General features: G+C 45.6%; 1 protein-coding gene across 4 annotated transcripts in view; it reads left to right on the plus strand.

Annotated features, from left to right (window-relative positions):
• The first annotated feature begins 4,678 nt into the window (after positions 1–4,678).
• Positions 4,679–16,899, plus strand: part of TMEM67 (transmembrane protein 67) — a 75,870-nt gene continuing 63,649 nt past the window's right edge. For all 4 annotated transcript variants that reach the window (XM_077270855.1, XM_077270856.1, XM_077270857.1 and 1 more), the window contains exons 1-4: positions 4,679–5,124; positions 7,609–7,694; positions 11,366–11,456; positions 14,983–15,082. In XM_077270855.1, coding sequence (XP_077126970.1) covers positions 4,827–5,124; positions 7,609–7,694; positions 11,366–11,456; positions 14,983–15,082 — 575 coding nt within the window. In that variant the 5' untranslated portion in view covers positions 4,679–4,826. The remainder of the gene's footprint in view (positions 5,125–7,608; positions 7,695–11,365; positions 11,457–14,982; positions 15,083–16,899) is intronic.

Consider the following 16,899-nt stretch of genomic DNA (forward strand, 5'->3'; position numbering starts at 1 on the left):
TCAGTGTGTTTTCTGTTTTTTTCCAATAAAAACGCATGCGTTTTTAACGCAAACGCATGTGCTTAAAAACGCAAGAAAATACTGCAGGTTGTATTTCTGAAAATGAACGCATGCAGAAAAAAAACGCATGCGTTTGAAAACGCGACCAAACGCGTACAAAAAACGCATGCGTTTTCAATGTTAAATATAGGGAAAAAACGCATGCGTTTTTTTGTGCAAAAAACGCTGCAGACAAACGCAAGTGTGAAACCAGCGACGCTTTTTATAGCAAAAAAGTTTTTGCGTCTCCACATTTTGAGACCTATAATTTTTCCACATTTTGCTCCACAGAGTCATGTGAGGTCTTGTTTTTTGCGGGACGAGTTGACGTTTTTATTGGTAACATTTTCGGACACGTGACCGCTTTTGATCGCTTTTTATTCCGATTTTTGTGAGGCAGAATTACCAAAAACCTGCTATTCATGAATTTCTTTTGGGAGAGGCGTTTATACCGTTCCGCGTTTGGTAAAATTGATAAAGCGGTTTTATTCTTCGGGTCAGTACGATTACAGCGATACCTCATTTATATCATTTTTTTATGTTTTGGCGCTTTTATATGATAAAAACTATTTTATAGAAAAAATAATTATTTTGGTATCGCTTTATTCTCAGGACTATAACTTTTTTATTTTTTTGCTGATGATGCTGTATGCCGGCTTGTTTTTTGCGGGACAAGATGACGTTTTCAGCGGTACCATGGATATTTATATCAGTCTTTTTGATCGCGTGTTATTCCACTTTTTGTTCGCCGGTATGGTAATAAAGCGTTGTTTTTTGCCTCGTTTTTTTTTTTTTTTTTTCTTACGGTGTTTACTGAAGGGGTTAACTAGTGGGGCAGTTTTATAGGTTGGGTCGTTACGGACGCGGCGATACTAAATATGTGTACTTTTATTGTTTTGTTTTTTTTATTTAGATAAAGAAATGTATTTATGGGAATAATATATATTTTTTTTTTATTATTTATTTAGGAATTTTTTTCTTTTTTTTTTACACATGTGGAAAATGTTTTTTTTTACTTTTTTACTTTGTCCCAGGGGGGGACATCACAGATCATTGATCTGGCAGTGTGCACAGCACTCTGCCAGATCTGCGATCTGCTGTGCAGGGCTGCAGGCTTACCAAGTGTCTGCACTGAGCAGACACTCGGTAAGCCACCTCCTTCCCTGCAGGACCCGGATGCCGCGGCCATCTTGGATCCGGGACCTGCAGCCAGGAAGGAGGTAGGAGACCCTCGCAGCAACGCGATCACATCGCGTTGCTCCGGGGGTCTCAGGGAAGCCCGCAGGGAGCCCCCTCCCTGCGCGATGCTTCCCTGCACCGCCGGCACATCGCGATCATGTTTGATCGCGGTGTGCCGGGGGTTAATGTGCCGGGGGCGGTCCGTGACCGCTCCTGGCACATAGTGCCGGATGTCAGCTGCGATAGGCAGCTGACACCCGGCCGCGATCGGCCGCGCTCCCCCCGTGAGCGCGGCCGATCGCGTATGACGTACTATCCCGTCACCCGGAATTAAGTCCCAGGTCACCTTGACGGGATAGTACGTCAAACGGGATTAAGGGGTTAAAGCTTGAGGGGAAAACACCAGTTGTTAGTGATAGGTTGAAGAGATGGGTTAGGGTTGGGATGAAGACTGTGGCGAGGTTTGGGATGAAGTGGGATGGGATTGGGTCAAGTGCACATGTGGTGAGAAGCGATTTTGACAGTAGTGTGGAGAAGTTGGTTTTGGAGGTGGAGGGCTGGGTAGTTGGGAAGAAGGGTTCTGAGAGTTGTCGACTAAAACTGTCTCTGATGTTCTCAATCTTCTGCTTGAAAAATGAGGCAATGTTCAGTTCCTTCCTTATTTGGCAACCTACAGCACTTACCGAATAATCTGTAGTGGTAACCTGGATAACTGGAGCGCGCTGGCTGATCAGCTGTTTGGCACCGCAGCTGCATGTGTCGCTGCTGTGTCACAGTCACAACACGTGAATGGAGAGCCTGTGTGTTGTGACAGCGACACATGCAGCTGCGGAGCCGAACAGCTGATTATCAGAGCACACCAGGTATCCGGGTTCCTCTGCAGCTTAGTCAGTAAGTGGTATAGCTTGCCGAATAAGCAGGGACCTGAACATATTCGCTCATCTCTAATCGGAACGCTCCATCTGTGTGGCTATGACGACCTGGTTCCTGGAAGTCCATATCGACTGCTATGGCTAACCCTTTCATTAACGCACTTTGATGCCCATTTTTGTGCCAGTTTTATAATTTTTGCAGCTGTTATGTGTATTCCCATCAGGGCTCCTCGCTACATTGTATGTTATTATTGTGATGCTTATTATTTGTTGTTAAACCTATAAAAAAAAAAAAAAAAAAAACAGAAAAGACAAAATTGCCGAATAAGAAACCAACTTCAGCCTCCTCTCTTAGTTTGACTGCAACACTTCCGCCAACCCAACGTGGACCATCAGGTGTCAGGACGGTGCGGGAAGAACAAAGAGGAAACGACCCCACTACACGGTGCCGCCGATCCCGTCTGCAGGGAAGAGCACAGGTCCCACCCAGGTTCCTATACACAGTATGAGACCCCTATAAGAAGAGCGGTGCAGTAAAGCCCATTAGCAAAATTAAAATGATGACAAAGTTAAATATCCAAGATAACAACAGGTACTCCCCTCCTCCCCAGGTCCATCCATCCCAAACTCCCCACTGCTGAGTGCTGTCATCACGTCCCCAGCTCACATCACCAGTAGCCAAGGTTACACTACACAAGCTGATGATGGACCGGGGGAGGTTTGTTATAGAGTTTGGGGCGACTTTCCTACGTGAATCCTCCCCCTTAAGCAGAGCAGTAAAAAGGCGGCGGTCGTATCACTTGTCAACAGGCATTGGACTTTTGGGCAAAATGAGGCCTCCAGGATCCAATCAGGAGCCAGGTCTCATTTCTCGGAGATCGCTCTGAAAATGAAAGCAGTAACCGATTGGTTGTGGACAGGGGTGAACCTAGCCACACTGCTGCCTGAGGCGAACTTCAAAACGGCGCCCCCCCCAAACACATATACAGTACAGCCCCCCTATAGGGCTCCCATCTCATATACAGTCCCCTCATACATTACATGAGTGATAACTATTGTACATTCTACAATAGGTCATAAATCAGACAGTATAGTCCAGTATACAGTATTCTGGGAACCACAGTGCTCCTTACAGTATAATGAGCCCCATATATTGCTCCATACAGTATTGTGGGCACCGCACAGCGCCCCATACAGAATAACATGCCCGATATATTGCTCTATACAGTATAATGAGGCATATTGCTCCATACAGTATAATGAGCCCCACATGATGCTCCATACTGTATAATGGCCACACTGCTCCATACTGTATAATGGACACACATGATGCCCCATACTGTATAATGGACACACATGATGCCCCATACTGTATAATGGCCACACAGTGCTCCATACTGTATAATGGCCACACATGATGCTCCATACTGTATAATGGCCACACTGCTCCATACTGTAAAATGGCCACACATGATGCCCCATACTGTATAATGGCCACACATGATGCTCCATACTGTATAATGGCCACACTGCTCCATACTGTAAAATGGCCACACATGATGCCCCATACTGTATAATGGCCACACATGATGCTCCATACTGTATAATGGCCACACATGATGCTCCATACTGTATAATGGCGACACATAGTTACTCCTACACACGCGGCTGCGCTCCGTGCACCTTGCACTCACGGCTCTACTCCGTACTCACGCGGCTCTGCTCCATACACCTCATACACACACGGCTCCGTACACCTCATACACACGCAGCTCAGATCCGTACTCTGAATACACACCCGGCTCCGCTCCATACACCTCGTACACACACGGCTCCGCTCCGTACACCTCGTACACACACGGCTCCGCTCCGTACACCTCGTACACACACGGCTCCGCTCCGTACACACACGGCTCCGCTCCGTACACCTCGTACACACACGGCTCCGCTCCGTACACCTCATACACACACACGGCTCCGCTCCGTACACCTCATACACACACGGCTCCGCACACCTCATACATACACAGCTCCGCACACCTCATACACACACGGCTCCGCTCCGTACACCTCATACACACACGGCTCCGCACACCTCATACACACACGGCTCCGCTCCATGCACCTCATACACACACGGTTCCGCTCCATACACCTCATACACACACGGCTCCGCTCCGTACACCTCATACACACACGGCTCCGCTCCGTACACCTCATACACACACGGCTCCGCTCACCTCATACACACGCGGCTCCGCTCCGTACACCTCATACACACGCGGCTCCGCTCCGTGCACCTCATACACACGCGGCTCCGCTCCGTACACCTCATACACACACGGCTCCGCTCCGTACACCTCATACACACGGCTCCGTACACCTCATACACACATGGCTCTGCTCCGTGCACCTCATACACACACTTACCATGGCAACCAGCACAGCAGAGTCCTGCAATCTATGGAGGTCCCGATCATGTGACTCCTCCCCTCCTGTGACCTCATCGCAGGTCCTGTTTGCACAGCAGCCAAGGTGCAGGGATGACTGGCCGATATTGCACACCGTGGGTTGTGAGCAGTGGCGCGCTATTATGGAGAGTCGGCACCAGGTGTTCTGACCGCCGCTCTGCCGCCCCGTCTTTCAGTGACGACTGCCGCCTGAAGCAAAGGGCTCAAGTTGCCCCACGATAGCGGCGCCCCTGGTTGTGGAGAATTACCGTATAGACTCGTATATATGCACCCTTACACGTGTGAGCGGCGCATCCTCCCGCCATCTATCCTTTCCACCCTCCCCTCTGGGGTCGCCGCCTGTTGTATCATGGACACAGGGAAGCGGCTCATCTCGGGCTCCCGGTGCGGAGGCCTCAGGCTGCTGCGCTGCTTGTGTGTAGCCGTGACGTGTCTGCCGTGCTCCGGCCTCGCATACTCCATCCCGCTGCAGCGTCCTCAGGACTGCACGGTGCAGCAGTACTACCATCCGGGAAACCTCTCCTGCGTGCAGTGCCCGGACACACAGCGGCCCAGCCAGGACGGTACAGACAATGCGCGGCCACCGTACTGCGACTACTGAGCGCTGCGCTACTGCTGTGGGGACCGGGGCTCTTATATATACACGGTGGGAGGGGGCCGATCGAACTGCCAGCAGCAACCAATCACATCACTGTTTTGGTTGTTTATCTGCGCGGGAAAAATGAAAGCAAGAATCTGATAAGTTGCTATGGGCGAATGTGATTGGTCGCTATGGGCAACTGCTCCTATTCTGCTCCACTGTGTATAGATGAGGCGTTGTGTAACCACATAGTATGTATAGGCGTCGTGTACCTGTGCAGCACTCTGCCATTATATATGACTAGCTGGGGTCCATCTGGTTATATATAGTTATGTCTCACCAATCTCCCTGTTATCGCCTATTCATTACATAATGCCTGATTCACTCACCCAGCTGTCACTGTCCAGGTACAGACTGCGATGAAAGTCAATGGGAAGGGTACAAGCGCACATGGAAGCTTTTTTTTTGCTCGTTTTTGAGGTATTTTCAGGAAAGAAATGCCTTGAAAATTGCTTAAAGGGATTGTTCACTTTCATTAAGAATTATTCCCCCTGTGCAGGTTGTGATAAAGACACAACACTGTACTCTCCCTACCCAGGTCCACCAACTACACTACCCACCCTACCCAGGTCCACCAAGGTGTCTGACTTTGGCTCTTCTGTTGTTACATCGATAGCCAATCAGTGAGGTCAGCGGCTCTGAGCGAGGAGTTGCCCCGCACTGGGTCACTGGGCTTACAAATTGGCTGCCACACAGTCAACATGACTTTAGCGCTGCTGCCCCAGCCGTGTGCAGTGGCGGAGACTCGCTGGCGGACTCGGGGAGGGTGAGCACAGTGCTTTGTGCATCTTTACAATAGTTTTCAACTCCAAAAATGCCTATAAAGCAGCCAAAAATACACTCCAAAAAGTTTGCAGAATAATTCCCAGAAAACCATTAACGAACCGCCTCAGGAAATGTTAACAAAGGTGAATCAGGACGAAAAACAAAAGTAAAAAAAAAAGCACCAGTCTTATCTGAGGCGGTTATCACTTTGAACACCCATCGATTTTAACCTGATATTAACATGGTGTGAACATCACCTTACTGCACATTTCACACATTGGATTGGGACCCACCGTTCTTGTGATCCTGAGGGGATCCAGTCAAAAGACCCCTCCCCAGTCTACCAGTTATCGGCTACAAATTGAGAACTCTTATCAACAAAAATACCCCTTGAAGGGCCTAGATACCTTTAGAGACGCTTTCACCTCGATTCATCAAAGCGATAATGTGTTGATGATTGTAACATACATCGTTATGAAAAGTCACAAAATGTTTGCGCAAAGCGAAGAAGCGCAGAAATGTTCAGACTTTTGGCATTTTCACCCCAGTGTCACACAACTCCTCCAAAGGCCATGTGCCCACGTTTCAGAATAGAAGCAGATTTTTCCTCATCAAAACCGCACACCCTTGCCAGGGAAAACGCATGCGGATTTTGATGCGTTTTTAATGCGTTTTTTCTAAGCGTTTTTGAGCACAAAGTTGGGACCAAAAAAAAAGGCTCTTATGAGGTCATTTCCTAGAGGTCTTGAAGCAATGACTCCAGCAGCAGTCCACCGCCTTGTGAATCTCCCTCAAATTTTTGAATGGCCTCTTCTTAACAATCCTTTCAAGGCTGCGGTTATCCCGGTTGCTTGTGCACCTTTTTCTACCGCACTTTTTTCCTTCCACTACACTTTCCATTAATATGCTTGGATACAGCACTGTGTGAACAGCCAGCTTCTTTAGCAATGACCTTTTGTGGCTTACCCTCCATGTGGAGTGTGTCAGTGACTGCCTTCTGGACACCTGTCAAGTCAGCAGTCTTCCCCATGATTGTGGAGCTACTGAAACAGACTAAGGGACCTTTTTAAATGCTTAGGAAGCCTTTGAAGGTGTTTTTTGTGAATTATTCTAATTTACTGAGATAATGACTTTTGGGTTTTTATTGGCTGTAAGGCATAAACATCAACATTAACAGAAATAAACACTTGAAATAGACCAATTTGCATGTAATGACTTTTAACTACGGTAATTAACTTTTTGATGATATTCTTATTTTGTGAGAAGCACCTGTAAGTCATGATGAACTGAGGCGTTCCTTACTCCATACACTGACTGGACTGGGATTTGTGGATTGCTGCACGGAGGCGCACACCACTTTTCATATGAATCAGGAACATCTGTCTCCACCATGGCCCCTCATCAAGAGCGGCATGTAAATCACTGATATTGATGAATCGGGGCATTTATTCTTAACTTCATGTATTTTCAGCTAAAGAAATCATTTTTGCACATGGTTTAATTTAAAATGTTGCACCTTTCGACTTTTTGAGTCGTGTGGATATTTCCAGTGGACGTTTATATTCAGTATTAATATATGGGTATTCCAGCTCAGGAATATTACCTGCTGCCATCTGAGAACATGCTGCTCTCTTTCCCTCAGGCATCGCTTGTGACTGTCTCCCAGGATATAAACTTCTTTCCAGGAATGACCACAGTGTCCATTGCCAGAAATGTCCTGATAACCTGGTGAGTATTTGACTAAGGCCACCACGTTCACACGTTCAGTATTTGGTCAGTATTTTACATAGTAACATAGTTATTAAGGTTGAAGGAAGACTTTAAGTCCATCTAGTTCAACCCATAGCCTAACCCAGGGGTGGGCAATTAATTTTGCCATGAGGCCGCATGAGAAATTGGGATGGTTTTAGAGGGCCGGACTAATATAATTGACTCATTTTTACCCAATACTATTGTACATATGTCTAATTATTTTCTTGGTCAGAGCCGATTCAGGGGAAAAAAAATAAAAAATTGGGTTCGGACAGATCTTCAGATCACATTCGGCCATGCAGGTCAATGAGTCTGAAAAACATCAGACATGACATCTGAGTGTGGTCCCATTTCTATGAACTGACACAATGGAGAAGATGGAGACATTTCTGTCTCCATCTTCTCATTTGAGAGAATCGGAGCACACTATGATCACACTCTGATCAGGTTGTGATTTGCATAATTGACCCAATTTTCTTGGATGAGAAAACATACGTGACGGAGCCTCAGCGGAGCACTGATTGGTGGAGGAGAGCCCTTTGACACGATGCAGAGTTCTGATACCAGATCTGATGGGATGACAATAGGTGAAGGATGAGTGAAACCAATGGAAAATGTCTCAATGACAGCCACTTACTGTGGTAGACTGGCCGAGGTCAGATTGGATCCAGGGAATATAAATCAGAAGGACATATTTACGTCCAGTCATAAGAGGGCGACGGAGAATAAACATCCGTGAGATGTCAGCAGGAACAAGGACACTGCTGCACGCCGTTTACCTGCGCACCAAACATGTACTTTTCCTGCAAAGCAATGAATCACATTTGACCCCCAAATCCTCGTGTAACCATTACTCAGCACTGCAGTGGTCTTCAATCATGTCTAATGCACTACTACTCCCAGCACGCCCCACACATGCTGAGAGGAGTAGTTGTCACCACAGGACAATGCATTCTATTATTCCAAAAAGAATGGACTCCCTGGCATGAGCCTACGAGGGGTGAGAAGCGTGCCCCAGCGGAGGAGGGGACCACAAAGGATGGGATAGCAGCGCGGCGGGAGCATGGGGCGTACAAGGAGCTCTGCACATCCTGCTGCCACCATTGCAGGCGCCGACATCTGCTGCAGCGGGACCTGCACGGAATATGGCCGCATGTGACATCGGCGCCCGGGGGAGGGGAGCCCGCACATAAGTCCTCTATTACCACACAGTGATGGCACCCGTACACCCCCCGCCCCACGTGTGAGCAGGAGCCTTACCGGAGCGGCTGCAGTGCGGCCCGGGCTACACAGACAGGACGCGGGCTCCTTCCCTTCACCCCATGCGATCCGCTGCTGCTGCCAGTACTACGGCTCCGGCTGCTGTGTCCTCCCCCGGAAGTGGAAGCTGAGCTCAGCCCCGCACTCATCCTCACACGCTGCAGCCTGGCGGGCACCGTGCATGCCGCACAGTGTCAGTGTGCCGCCTCCTCACACCCGCTAGCTGTGTGGTCACATGTGCTGCCTGCAGCCGTCTGCACACAGTGTCCGAGCACAGACTGCTAACCATGCTCAGCTGTATAGCGTGTCATGGGAGCATGTGGTAGTGAGCTCGGGGCCTTCACTCCAGCCGCCAGCTGTCCTCCTCAGAAGCGGCTGGCCGAGCGGTGCCGGGGGCGGCTGTCAGAAGTGACCTCTAGCTGGCGGGCCGTTTAAAATCATCAGGCGGGCTGGATGCGGCCCACGGGCCGCATCTTGCCCAGGTCTGGCCTAACCTAACATGCCCTATCATGTTGATCCAGAGGAAGGCAAAAAAAAAAACCCATGTGGCAAATAGTAAGCTCCACATTGGAGAAAAAAATTCCTTCCCGACTCCACATACGGCAATTAGACTAGTTCCCTGGATCAACGCCCTAACAAGGAATCTAGTGTATATGCCCTGTAACATTATACTTTTCCAGAAAGGTATCCAGTCCCCTCTTAAATTTAAGTAATGACTCACTCATTACAACATCATACGGCAGAGAGTTCCATAGTCTCACTGCTCTTACAGTAAAGAATCTGCGTCTGTTATTATGCTTAAACCTTCTTTCCTCCAGACGTAGAGGATGCCCCCTTGTCCCTGTCTCAGGTCTATGATTAAAAAGATCATCAGAAAGGTCTTTGTACTGTCCCCTCATATATTTATACATTAAAATAAGATCACCCCTTAGTCTTCGTTTTTCCAAACTAAATAGCCCCAAGTGTAATAACCTATCTTGGTATTGCAGACCCCCAGTCCTCTAATAACCTATTTTACCTCAGTATTTGTATCCAAAACCAGGAGTGGGTGATAAATCCAGAAATGTTTCTATTATACTTTTCCTCTGATTATTTAGCTCCTGTTGTTTTTTTTAAGTGTTACGCATTTTGTTGTAACCTCTAAGGAAGAGCTACGCATTTAAGTTCTCCCTTCCCTTCATTATCCTTTCCTACTACCATAATTACTCCCTATTAAAGAATTATTTACATCTATCTTACCCCCCTCCCTTTTCTCTTCCTATTATATTTCTGATAATATTTAAAAATTTAATACAAATAATTGAAACATAAATGCTGATGTAAAATACTGAGCAAATGCTGAACGTGTGACTGTGGCCTTATTCTGACATTCATCCATTCTTTTTTTTGTATAATCGAAAATAAAAAAGAACCATTATTCATCTGTGCACTGGATTCAGTTTTCATCCATTTTCCACCCATGTATGTGTATTCACCACCTGTTTTTCTAAAAAAAATATATATATATATATTTCCAAGCGTTTGCTACCCATTAAACTAAAAAACAGATAGCACTCAGATGGCAAATAAGCTCTACCTGTTTTTTTTTTGGTCCCATTCCCTTGAGTGGGTGACTTTGATCCGTAGCTCAGAGAAAAAATGGACGTTTGTTTATTTTTTATTTTCTTTTTGCTCAAATGCAGTCTGCAAAAAAGAGACAAAAACGAACATGCAGCAGGCATGTAGACTATAATGTGTACATGTTACATCCATGAACAACACTGGCGTCTGAATGAGGCCTTAGGTATGTTATAAATTTAGTTAGAGGTTGTCCAGCCTTAGGTACAAGTCTACAGTCACTCAGGATTCTCCGACACCCGGAGCGGTGGGCGCATTACCTCAAGTATGCGATTTGTATACATTTGGTCACATGACGACTAGCCGTGCGCTACCTCACACAATACAAGTGTACTGAGTGAGTCCAGACACTTCTAGTCGGAATGTGGCCAGAAGTGTTCAAATCGAATACTTGCGAATAAATGACCGCATGTTCCCAACGCCGGAAAATCCTCACAGTGCAGATTACGCATAAGGCCGGACAACCCCTTTAAATTAACCCATTATCTACCAATGTCCTTTTTTGGGGACGCCTAATCTTTAGCTTCTAGCAACTAAGATTTTATAATTTTTATAATTAGGTCCAATTTTTTGTGTTGTGTTTGTTAAATGAATGTTTTCAAAATAGGAAATCATGTAATTTTCATTTTTAATTTAATATTGGGACGCCCTTTTCTGAAAAATCCGTACTTGTAAAAATTTTAATTTGGCAAGTAATGGGTTAAAACTACATTTTCTATCAGTTCTTTCTTCTCTCTAAATAAAACATATGAACTGATGTTCTCTTTCAGGGCGTTACAACCGATGGGTGGAATTGTATTAAATGTCCTGGTGGATTAACGTTATCCAGAAAATGCCAGTGTTCATTTGGGAAGATTTTAGGTACTGTAATTTTTTTTTTTTTACTTGTTACGAATTGTTGGTAGTATGATTTAATTCCGTGGACACATTTGCATCATCTTTTTAATTGCTTGCATTTTGTACTAATACAACTTTTTTGCTAATTAAACATTTGCTTTTGTTTGGTTTCTGAGGCTGAGATTTATTTCCATGTAGTACATAACAAACTGCAGAATGCCTCGGGGTGAGACTGGACGTGCAAAACCCCACTGACCTGGAGCGGTCAATGGCGGGAGCTTTTGTCAGTATGACACTTTTACACCTTGTGGTCTCGCCTTCTGGCTAAGTTCACACTAGCATATAAAAAAAAAATCAGAGTTTAATACTGGGAACGCAAACTATTTTTTTTATTGCTTGTCATCCGTGTGCAGTCCTTTTTTTTACACCAGCAGTTCTTAAAAAAACTACAAGACTAAATAAATACAATTTCCTATGTTAAATGTGTCCGTAAAAATCAGATAGGCTACGTTCACATTAGCGTTAAGCTAATGTGCGTCGGGTTTGCGTCGGCGACGCAGCGGCGACGCATGCGTCATGCGCCCCCTATACTTAACATGGGGGACGCATGCGTTTTTTATTGTTGCGTTGTGCCACACATGCGTCTTTTTTGCCGCAAGCGTCGGACCAAGAAAACGCAACAAGTTGCATTTTTCTTGCGTCCGATTGTCGGCAAAAACCGACGCATGCGTCGCAAAACGCAGCGTTTTTGCGTGCGTTTTGCCGCGTTTTTGCGTGCGTTGTGCGTTGCGTCGTCGACGCAGCGGCGCACAACGCTAGTGTGAACTTAGCCATACTTTGGACTTTTTTATCCACCCAATAGACTTCATTGGTCGAGTCTCGTCTGACACATGGAAGAAAATAGTGTATGCTGTGATTTATTTTTCACCCGCAGACTCGGGTGAAAAAAAAAAACTTTTATGGTGCAGCATGTGGCTCAGTGGTTAACAGTTATCGTGGGTTGAGATCCCACCAATGACAACTTGTGCAAGGAGTTTGTATGTTCTCCTGTGTTTGCATGGATTTCCTCCAGTTTCCTCCCACACTACAAATTTATGTCCCCAAAAGGGACAGTGATTATGTCTGGGAATATGATGGCGCTATATAAGTGAGTAAAAATAAAAAAAATCTGCTCAGCCCCACTGAAAAACATTGGCTTGAGTGCTGTCCGTTTTTTCATGGATAGCACTCGGATGAAGGGGCCATCTTGACCGGTTTGATTTCCAGCGTCTTTCACATATCTGACATTCATGGTTTGAGTCCAGAACTCAATATCCATACTAGTCCGGGTCTCCGGACCTGGACTCACTTATAACCATGAAGTTGTTGAGTTGAGGTCAGGAGAGCCGTGACCCCTCTTGACATGGTAGTCTGTACTCTGAGCGTGAATGTCATATATATGAATCCAGGCTTAGACATAAATCATCTTACAGAATCATTCAGGAAAGGACAGAGATGTGACATCTCCAATCTGCAGTCTATCATTTGGTGTTCTCCCATACATCCATTCTGCCTCTTGCTATGTACTACATTTGCTCCAGAAACCAAGAAAATGAACATGTTTGATTAACCTCAATTAGATTTATTTTTTTAGCACAAAATAGTTTATTAATAATAATAATAATAATAATAAATAATGCAAAGGTATCCATACCCTATAACCGTGTTGACTACATCTCCAGCCTATCTGGCAGAACTTTTTCTCTTCTGAAAGGGTAGGCTTTTCTTCAGCAGATGAGTCTCCTGATATTACCTGTGCTACAGACTTTTCTTTGCCAAGTTCGTATTCCCAGAGTCTGTAATGAGAGCAGTCGGAGGAGACTCTGCTGATAAGGTCATTAATAGTCTAGGTGTCAGGGTGCTGCTAAAGTCTTGGATTCTTGTGCAGTCAGAAGCGCAAATCTTTTTACACGAATGGAGATAGACCATCCTTGTATATCACAATGCAGTTCCTGTGCACTATTCATGGCTCAAGGGCAATTTTCTGCTTAAAAACTTCTGAAAAAAGTGTCTAAAGAGTCAGTAACACAAGAGCAAGGAATCAGATGGAAACTGAAGCCGCATTCACTAGTGTCATGACAAAGTAATCACAAGTAATGTAGCTTCCCTTCTGCAGCTATAACTCTATTACTGTTACAATATTATGGCGAATGTTTAAGCTGTCCACTACAAGGACGACCCCTTCTTGCAACCTGTTTGACCCCATTAAAAAAAATAAAGCCTATACTCTCCTCCCATGCCAGCGCCATTCCCGTGGTGTTGGCACTCTCTCTCCCGGGGTTCCCGTGCTGTTTTTGTGACGCCGTCACCCAATCAGTACTGCCGTCACAGTCCCTGCCTTCAGACAAATCGAGCATGAAGAAGAAGTCCAGGCTGCAGCCGATCTCAGACTTCCTCTTCCTACTCAATTTTTACAGGAGGCAGGGACAGTGACACCAGCACTGATTGGATGTCGGCGTCACGTGTCCCAACAACCGCATGGGAGTCCCGAGAGACTGAGTGAAGACACGGCGGGAACGGCAATAGCAAGGGAGGTGAGTATAGGCTTTATTATTTTATGGGGCCGAAGCGAGGGCTATGAGAAGAAGTTGTCCAAGTAGTGGACAACTTGTTTAAAGGGGTTGTCCCATCTTTTGATAAGTCTGCGAACTGTTATCAGAAGACCAGGCGACCCCTTTAACCTATGACCACCCTTTGCGTCCAGCAGCTCTTTCATTGTTAGGCTGCGTTCACAATGAGGAGCTTTTGGTGAGTTTCTTTATGCTGCGCATTTTCGAAGAAATGCAAGTAACCTATTTTACTTAATGGGAGCAGAAATGGTTCAGAAAATCTGCAACATCAAAAACTCACCAAAAGCTCATCATGGGAACCTAGCCATAGGAGTTTTCCTGCTGGATCCTCTTTGCTGTCAGTAACACAAATGAACACAATTTTGCAAGATTTTCCCTTTTACTGATATGCGGCTTGGATAATGCTGCCAATACACAACCTGGTTCAATCAGACCCGTCTATAGGACTGTTGTGGGTGTAAGGCTATGTGCACACATTGCGGATTTTCCTCTGGAATTATTTGTGCGGATTCTGCATCTCTTGGCAGAAAACGCAGGTGCGGATTGCGTTTTTTATGCGAGTTACTGCGGATTTCATGCGTTTTTACCCCTGCGGATTTCTATAATGGAATGGGTACAAAAACGCTGCAGATCCGCAAAATAAATGACATGCTACTTCTTTTGATCCACAGCGTTTTCCGTGCGGAATTTTCCGCACCATTAGCACAGCAATTTTTTTTTACATTGATTTACATTGTACTATAAATCACTTGTGGATCTTCAGCGTTTCTAAGGAAAAAAAACGCTGCGGATCCGCAGTAAATCCGCAACGTGTGCACATACCTAAAGGTGTTGGAGAAGGACTTCAATAGAAAGCAGAATGATAGTCGTTGCTACCTATAATTAGGGTTTCTGCATCTGGACCCTAGAATTTCAGCTTGTTCTCATTCATTTCATTTTAGTGGAAAGGGCCAGTAATGGGACATTGCTGCACGAAGCTGAATGTGTCGACTGTGACGGGTTTGAGCCATCCTTTACATGGCCTGATGCTTCTGGATTCTGGTATTTTCTTTGCACTTTTTTATATTATGTTATGTATTCTTTACAAAAGCATTAGTTGAGTAGTGTTCACTGCCATTCATTGCACGTGTGCAATATTCAGGCTACAGACATGGGATGAGCTTGCAGGTTAATAGCATTCTGAATCTGCCCGGCGCATACAATTTGAGTCCCACTGCTGGGAGGAAATTAACTGTATTCGTCCCTCAATGTTCGCGTTTCAGTCACAGGGGTGCTGCCAGCGCAGGTTCAGTCACCGCTCTGTGTAAAGAGAGCTGCGGCTGTAAAAGCACCCCCCAGCACTGACTGACAGCCGGCCCTAATGCTTAGTTTTCTGTCAGTCAGTGCCGGGGGTGCGGTTAGCGCCACCGCTCTCTATACACAGAGTAATGGCTGGACCGGCACCTTCTCCGTGACTGAAATCCGAAAGCTGCTGGGGAAAACAAAGTTCATTTCCTCCCGGCAGCAGGGCTCAAAGTGCGGTCGCCAGGCAGGTTCAGAACGCTATTAACCTGCAGATTAACCCCGTATCTGCAGGCTAATAGCATTTTTTCACTTGACAGGGTCCCTTTCAAAAAGATGGAACCTGCACACATATTTTTAACATTTAATGTCGTAGAGGAAAAATTGTGAAATCCATAAAGACATCTGCAAAGAGGGTCATATCACCTTCACATTGAACATATGGGATTAATTATAACTGGGGAAGTGGAAAGCTAATTATAACTGGGGAGTGAGAAAGAGCTGACACTTCAACCTCCATTGAAGTATGACCTCATACCGTGAACAGGCAATTGCAACAAGGGATCTGATGAGAACCAGCCAAAAATGCTAAGATTTGTATCCTCAGAGGCGGAGAAATACAGGGGTTTCCTCTGTTCAAAGGAATTATCTCAGACTCTCTGGAGCCAGTTGTCAATGATGAATATTGGGGTCTGCATCGATCCGATATTTATGGGAGATATATTTCCATTGTCGTAGTGAATGGACTAACATGACACATTCACTTTCATCACCGTAAGGCCAGCCGAACACCTGCCATTTGTTATTTTTATTGTGAAGCCAAAAACAAATAGGACAAAATAACTGAAAACTTCCGTGTGCATAACTATTCAGCCATCAAAAGTCAGTACTTTGTGGAGCCTCCTTTTGTGGCAATTACAGCTCCAAGTCGCTTTCGATAAGTCTCTATGAGCTTTCCACATCTTGCCACTGGGATTTATGCCCATTTCTCAAGGCAAAACTTCCAGCGTCTTCAAGTTAGATGGTTTCCTCTGGTGAACAGCAATCTTCAGGCCTGAATATAGATTCTCAATTGGATTAAAGTCTGGGCTTTGACTAGGCCACTCCAAAACATTTACATGTTTCCCCTTAAACCACTCGAGTGTTGCTTTAGCAGTATGCTTTGGGTCATTGTCTTGTTGATATGTGAACCTCCGTGTCAGTCTCAAATTACTGACAGACTGAAACAGGTTTTGCTCAAGAATATGCCGGTATTTCACACCATTTATTTTCCCCTCGACTTGGACCATTTTCCTTGTCCCTGCTGCTGAAAAACATCCCAACAGCATCATTCTGCCACCACCATGTTTCATTCTGTGAATGGTGTTCCTGGAGTGATGAACTGTGAGGGTTTGGCGTCAGACATAGTGTCTACCTTTGGCTAAAAAATTCAATTTTGGTCTAATCTGACCACAGCACCTTCCTCCATACATTTGGGGAGTCTCCCACATGTCTTTTGGCAAACTCAAAACGAGCCTTACAATTTTCTTTCTCACTTCATTGGGGGACACAGGTAACCATGGGTGTATGCTGCTGTC

Source organism: Ranitomeya variabilis, chromosome 6 (assembly GCF_051348905.1).
Source record: "Ranitomeya variabilis isolate aRanVar5 chromosome 6, aRanVar5.hap1, whole genome shotgun sequence".
In the NCBI taxonomy this organism is placed as follows: domain Eukaryota; kingdom Metazoa; phylum Chordata; class Amphibia; order Anura; family Dendrobatidae; genus Ranitomeya; species Ranitomeya variabilis.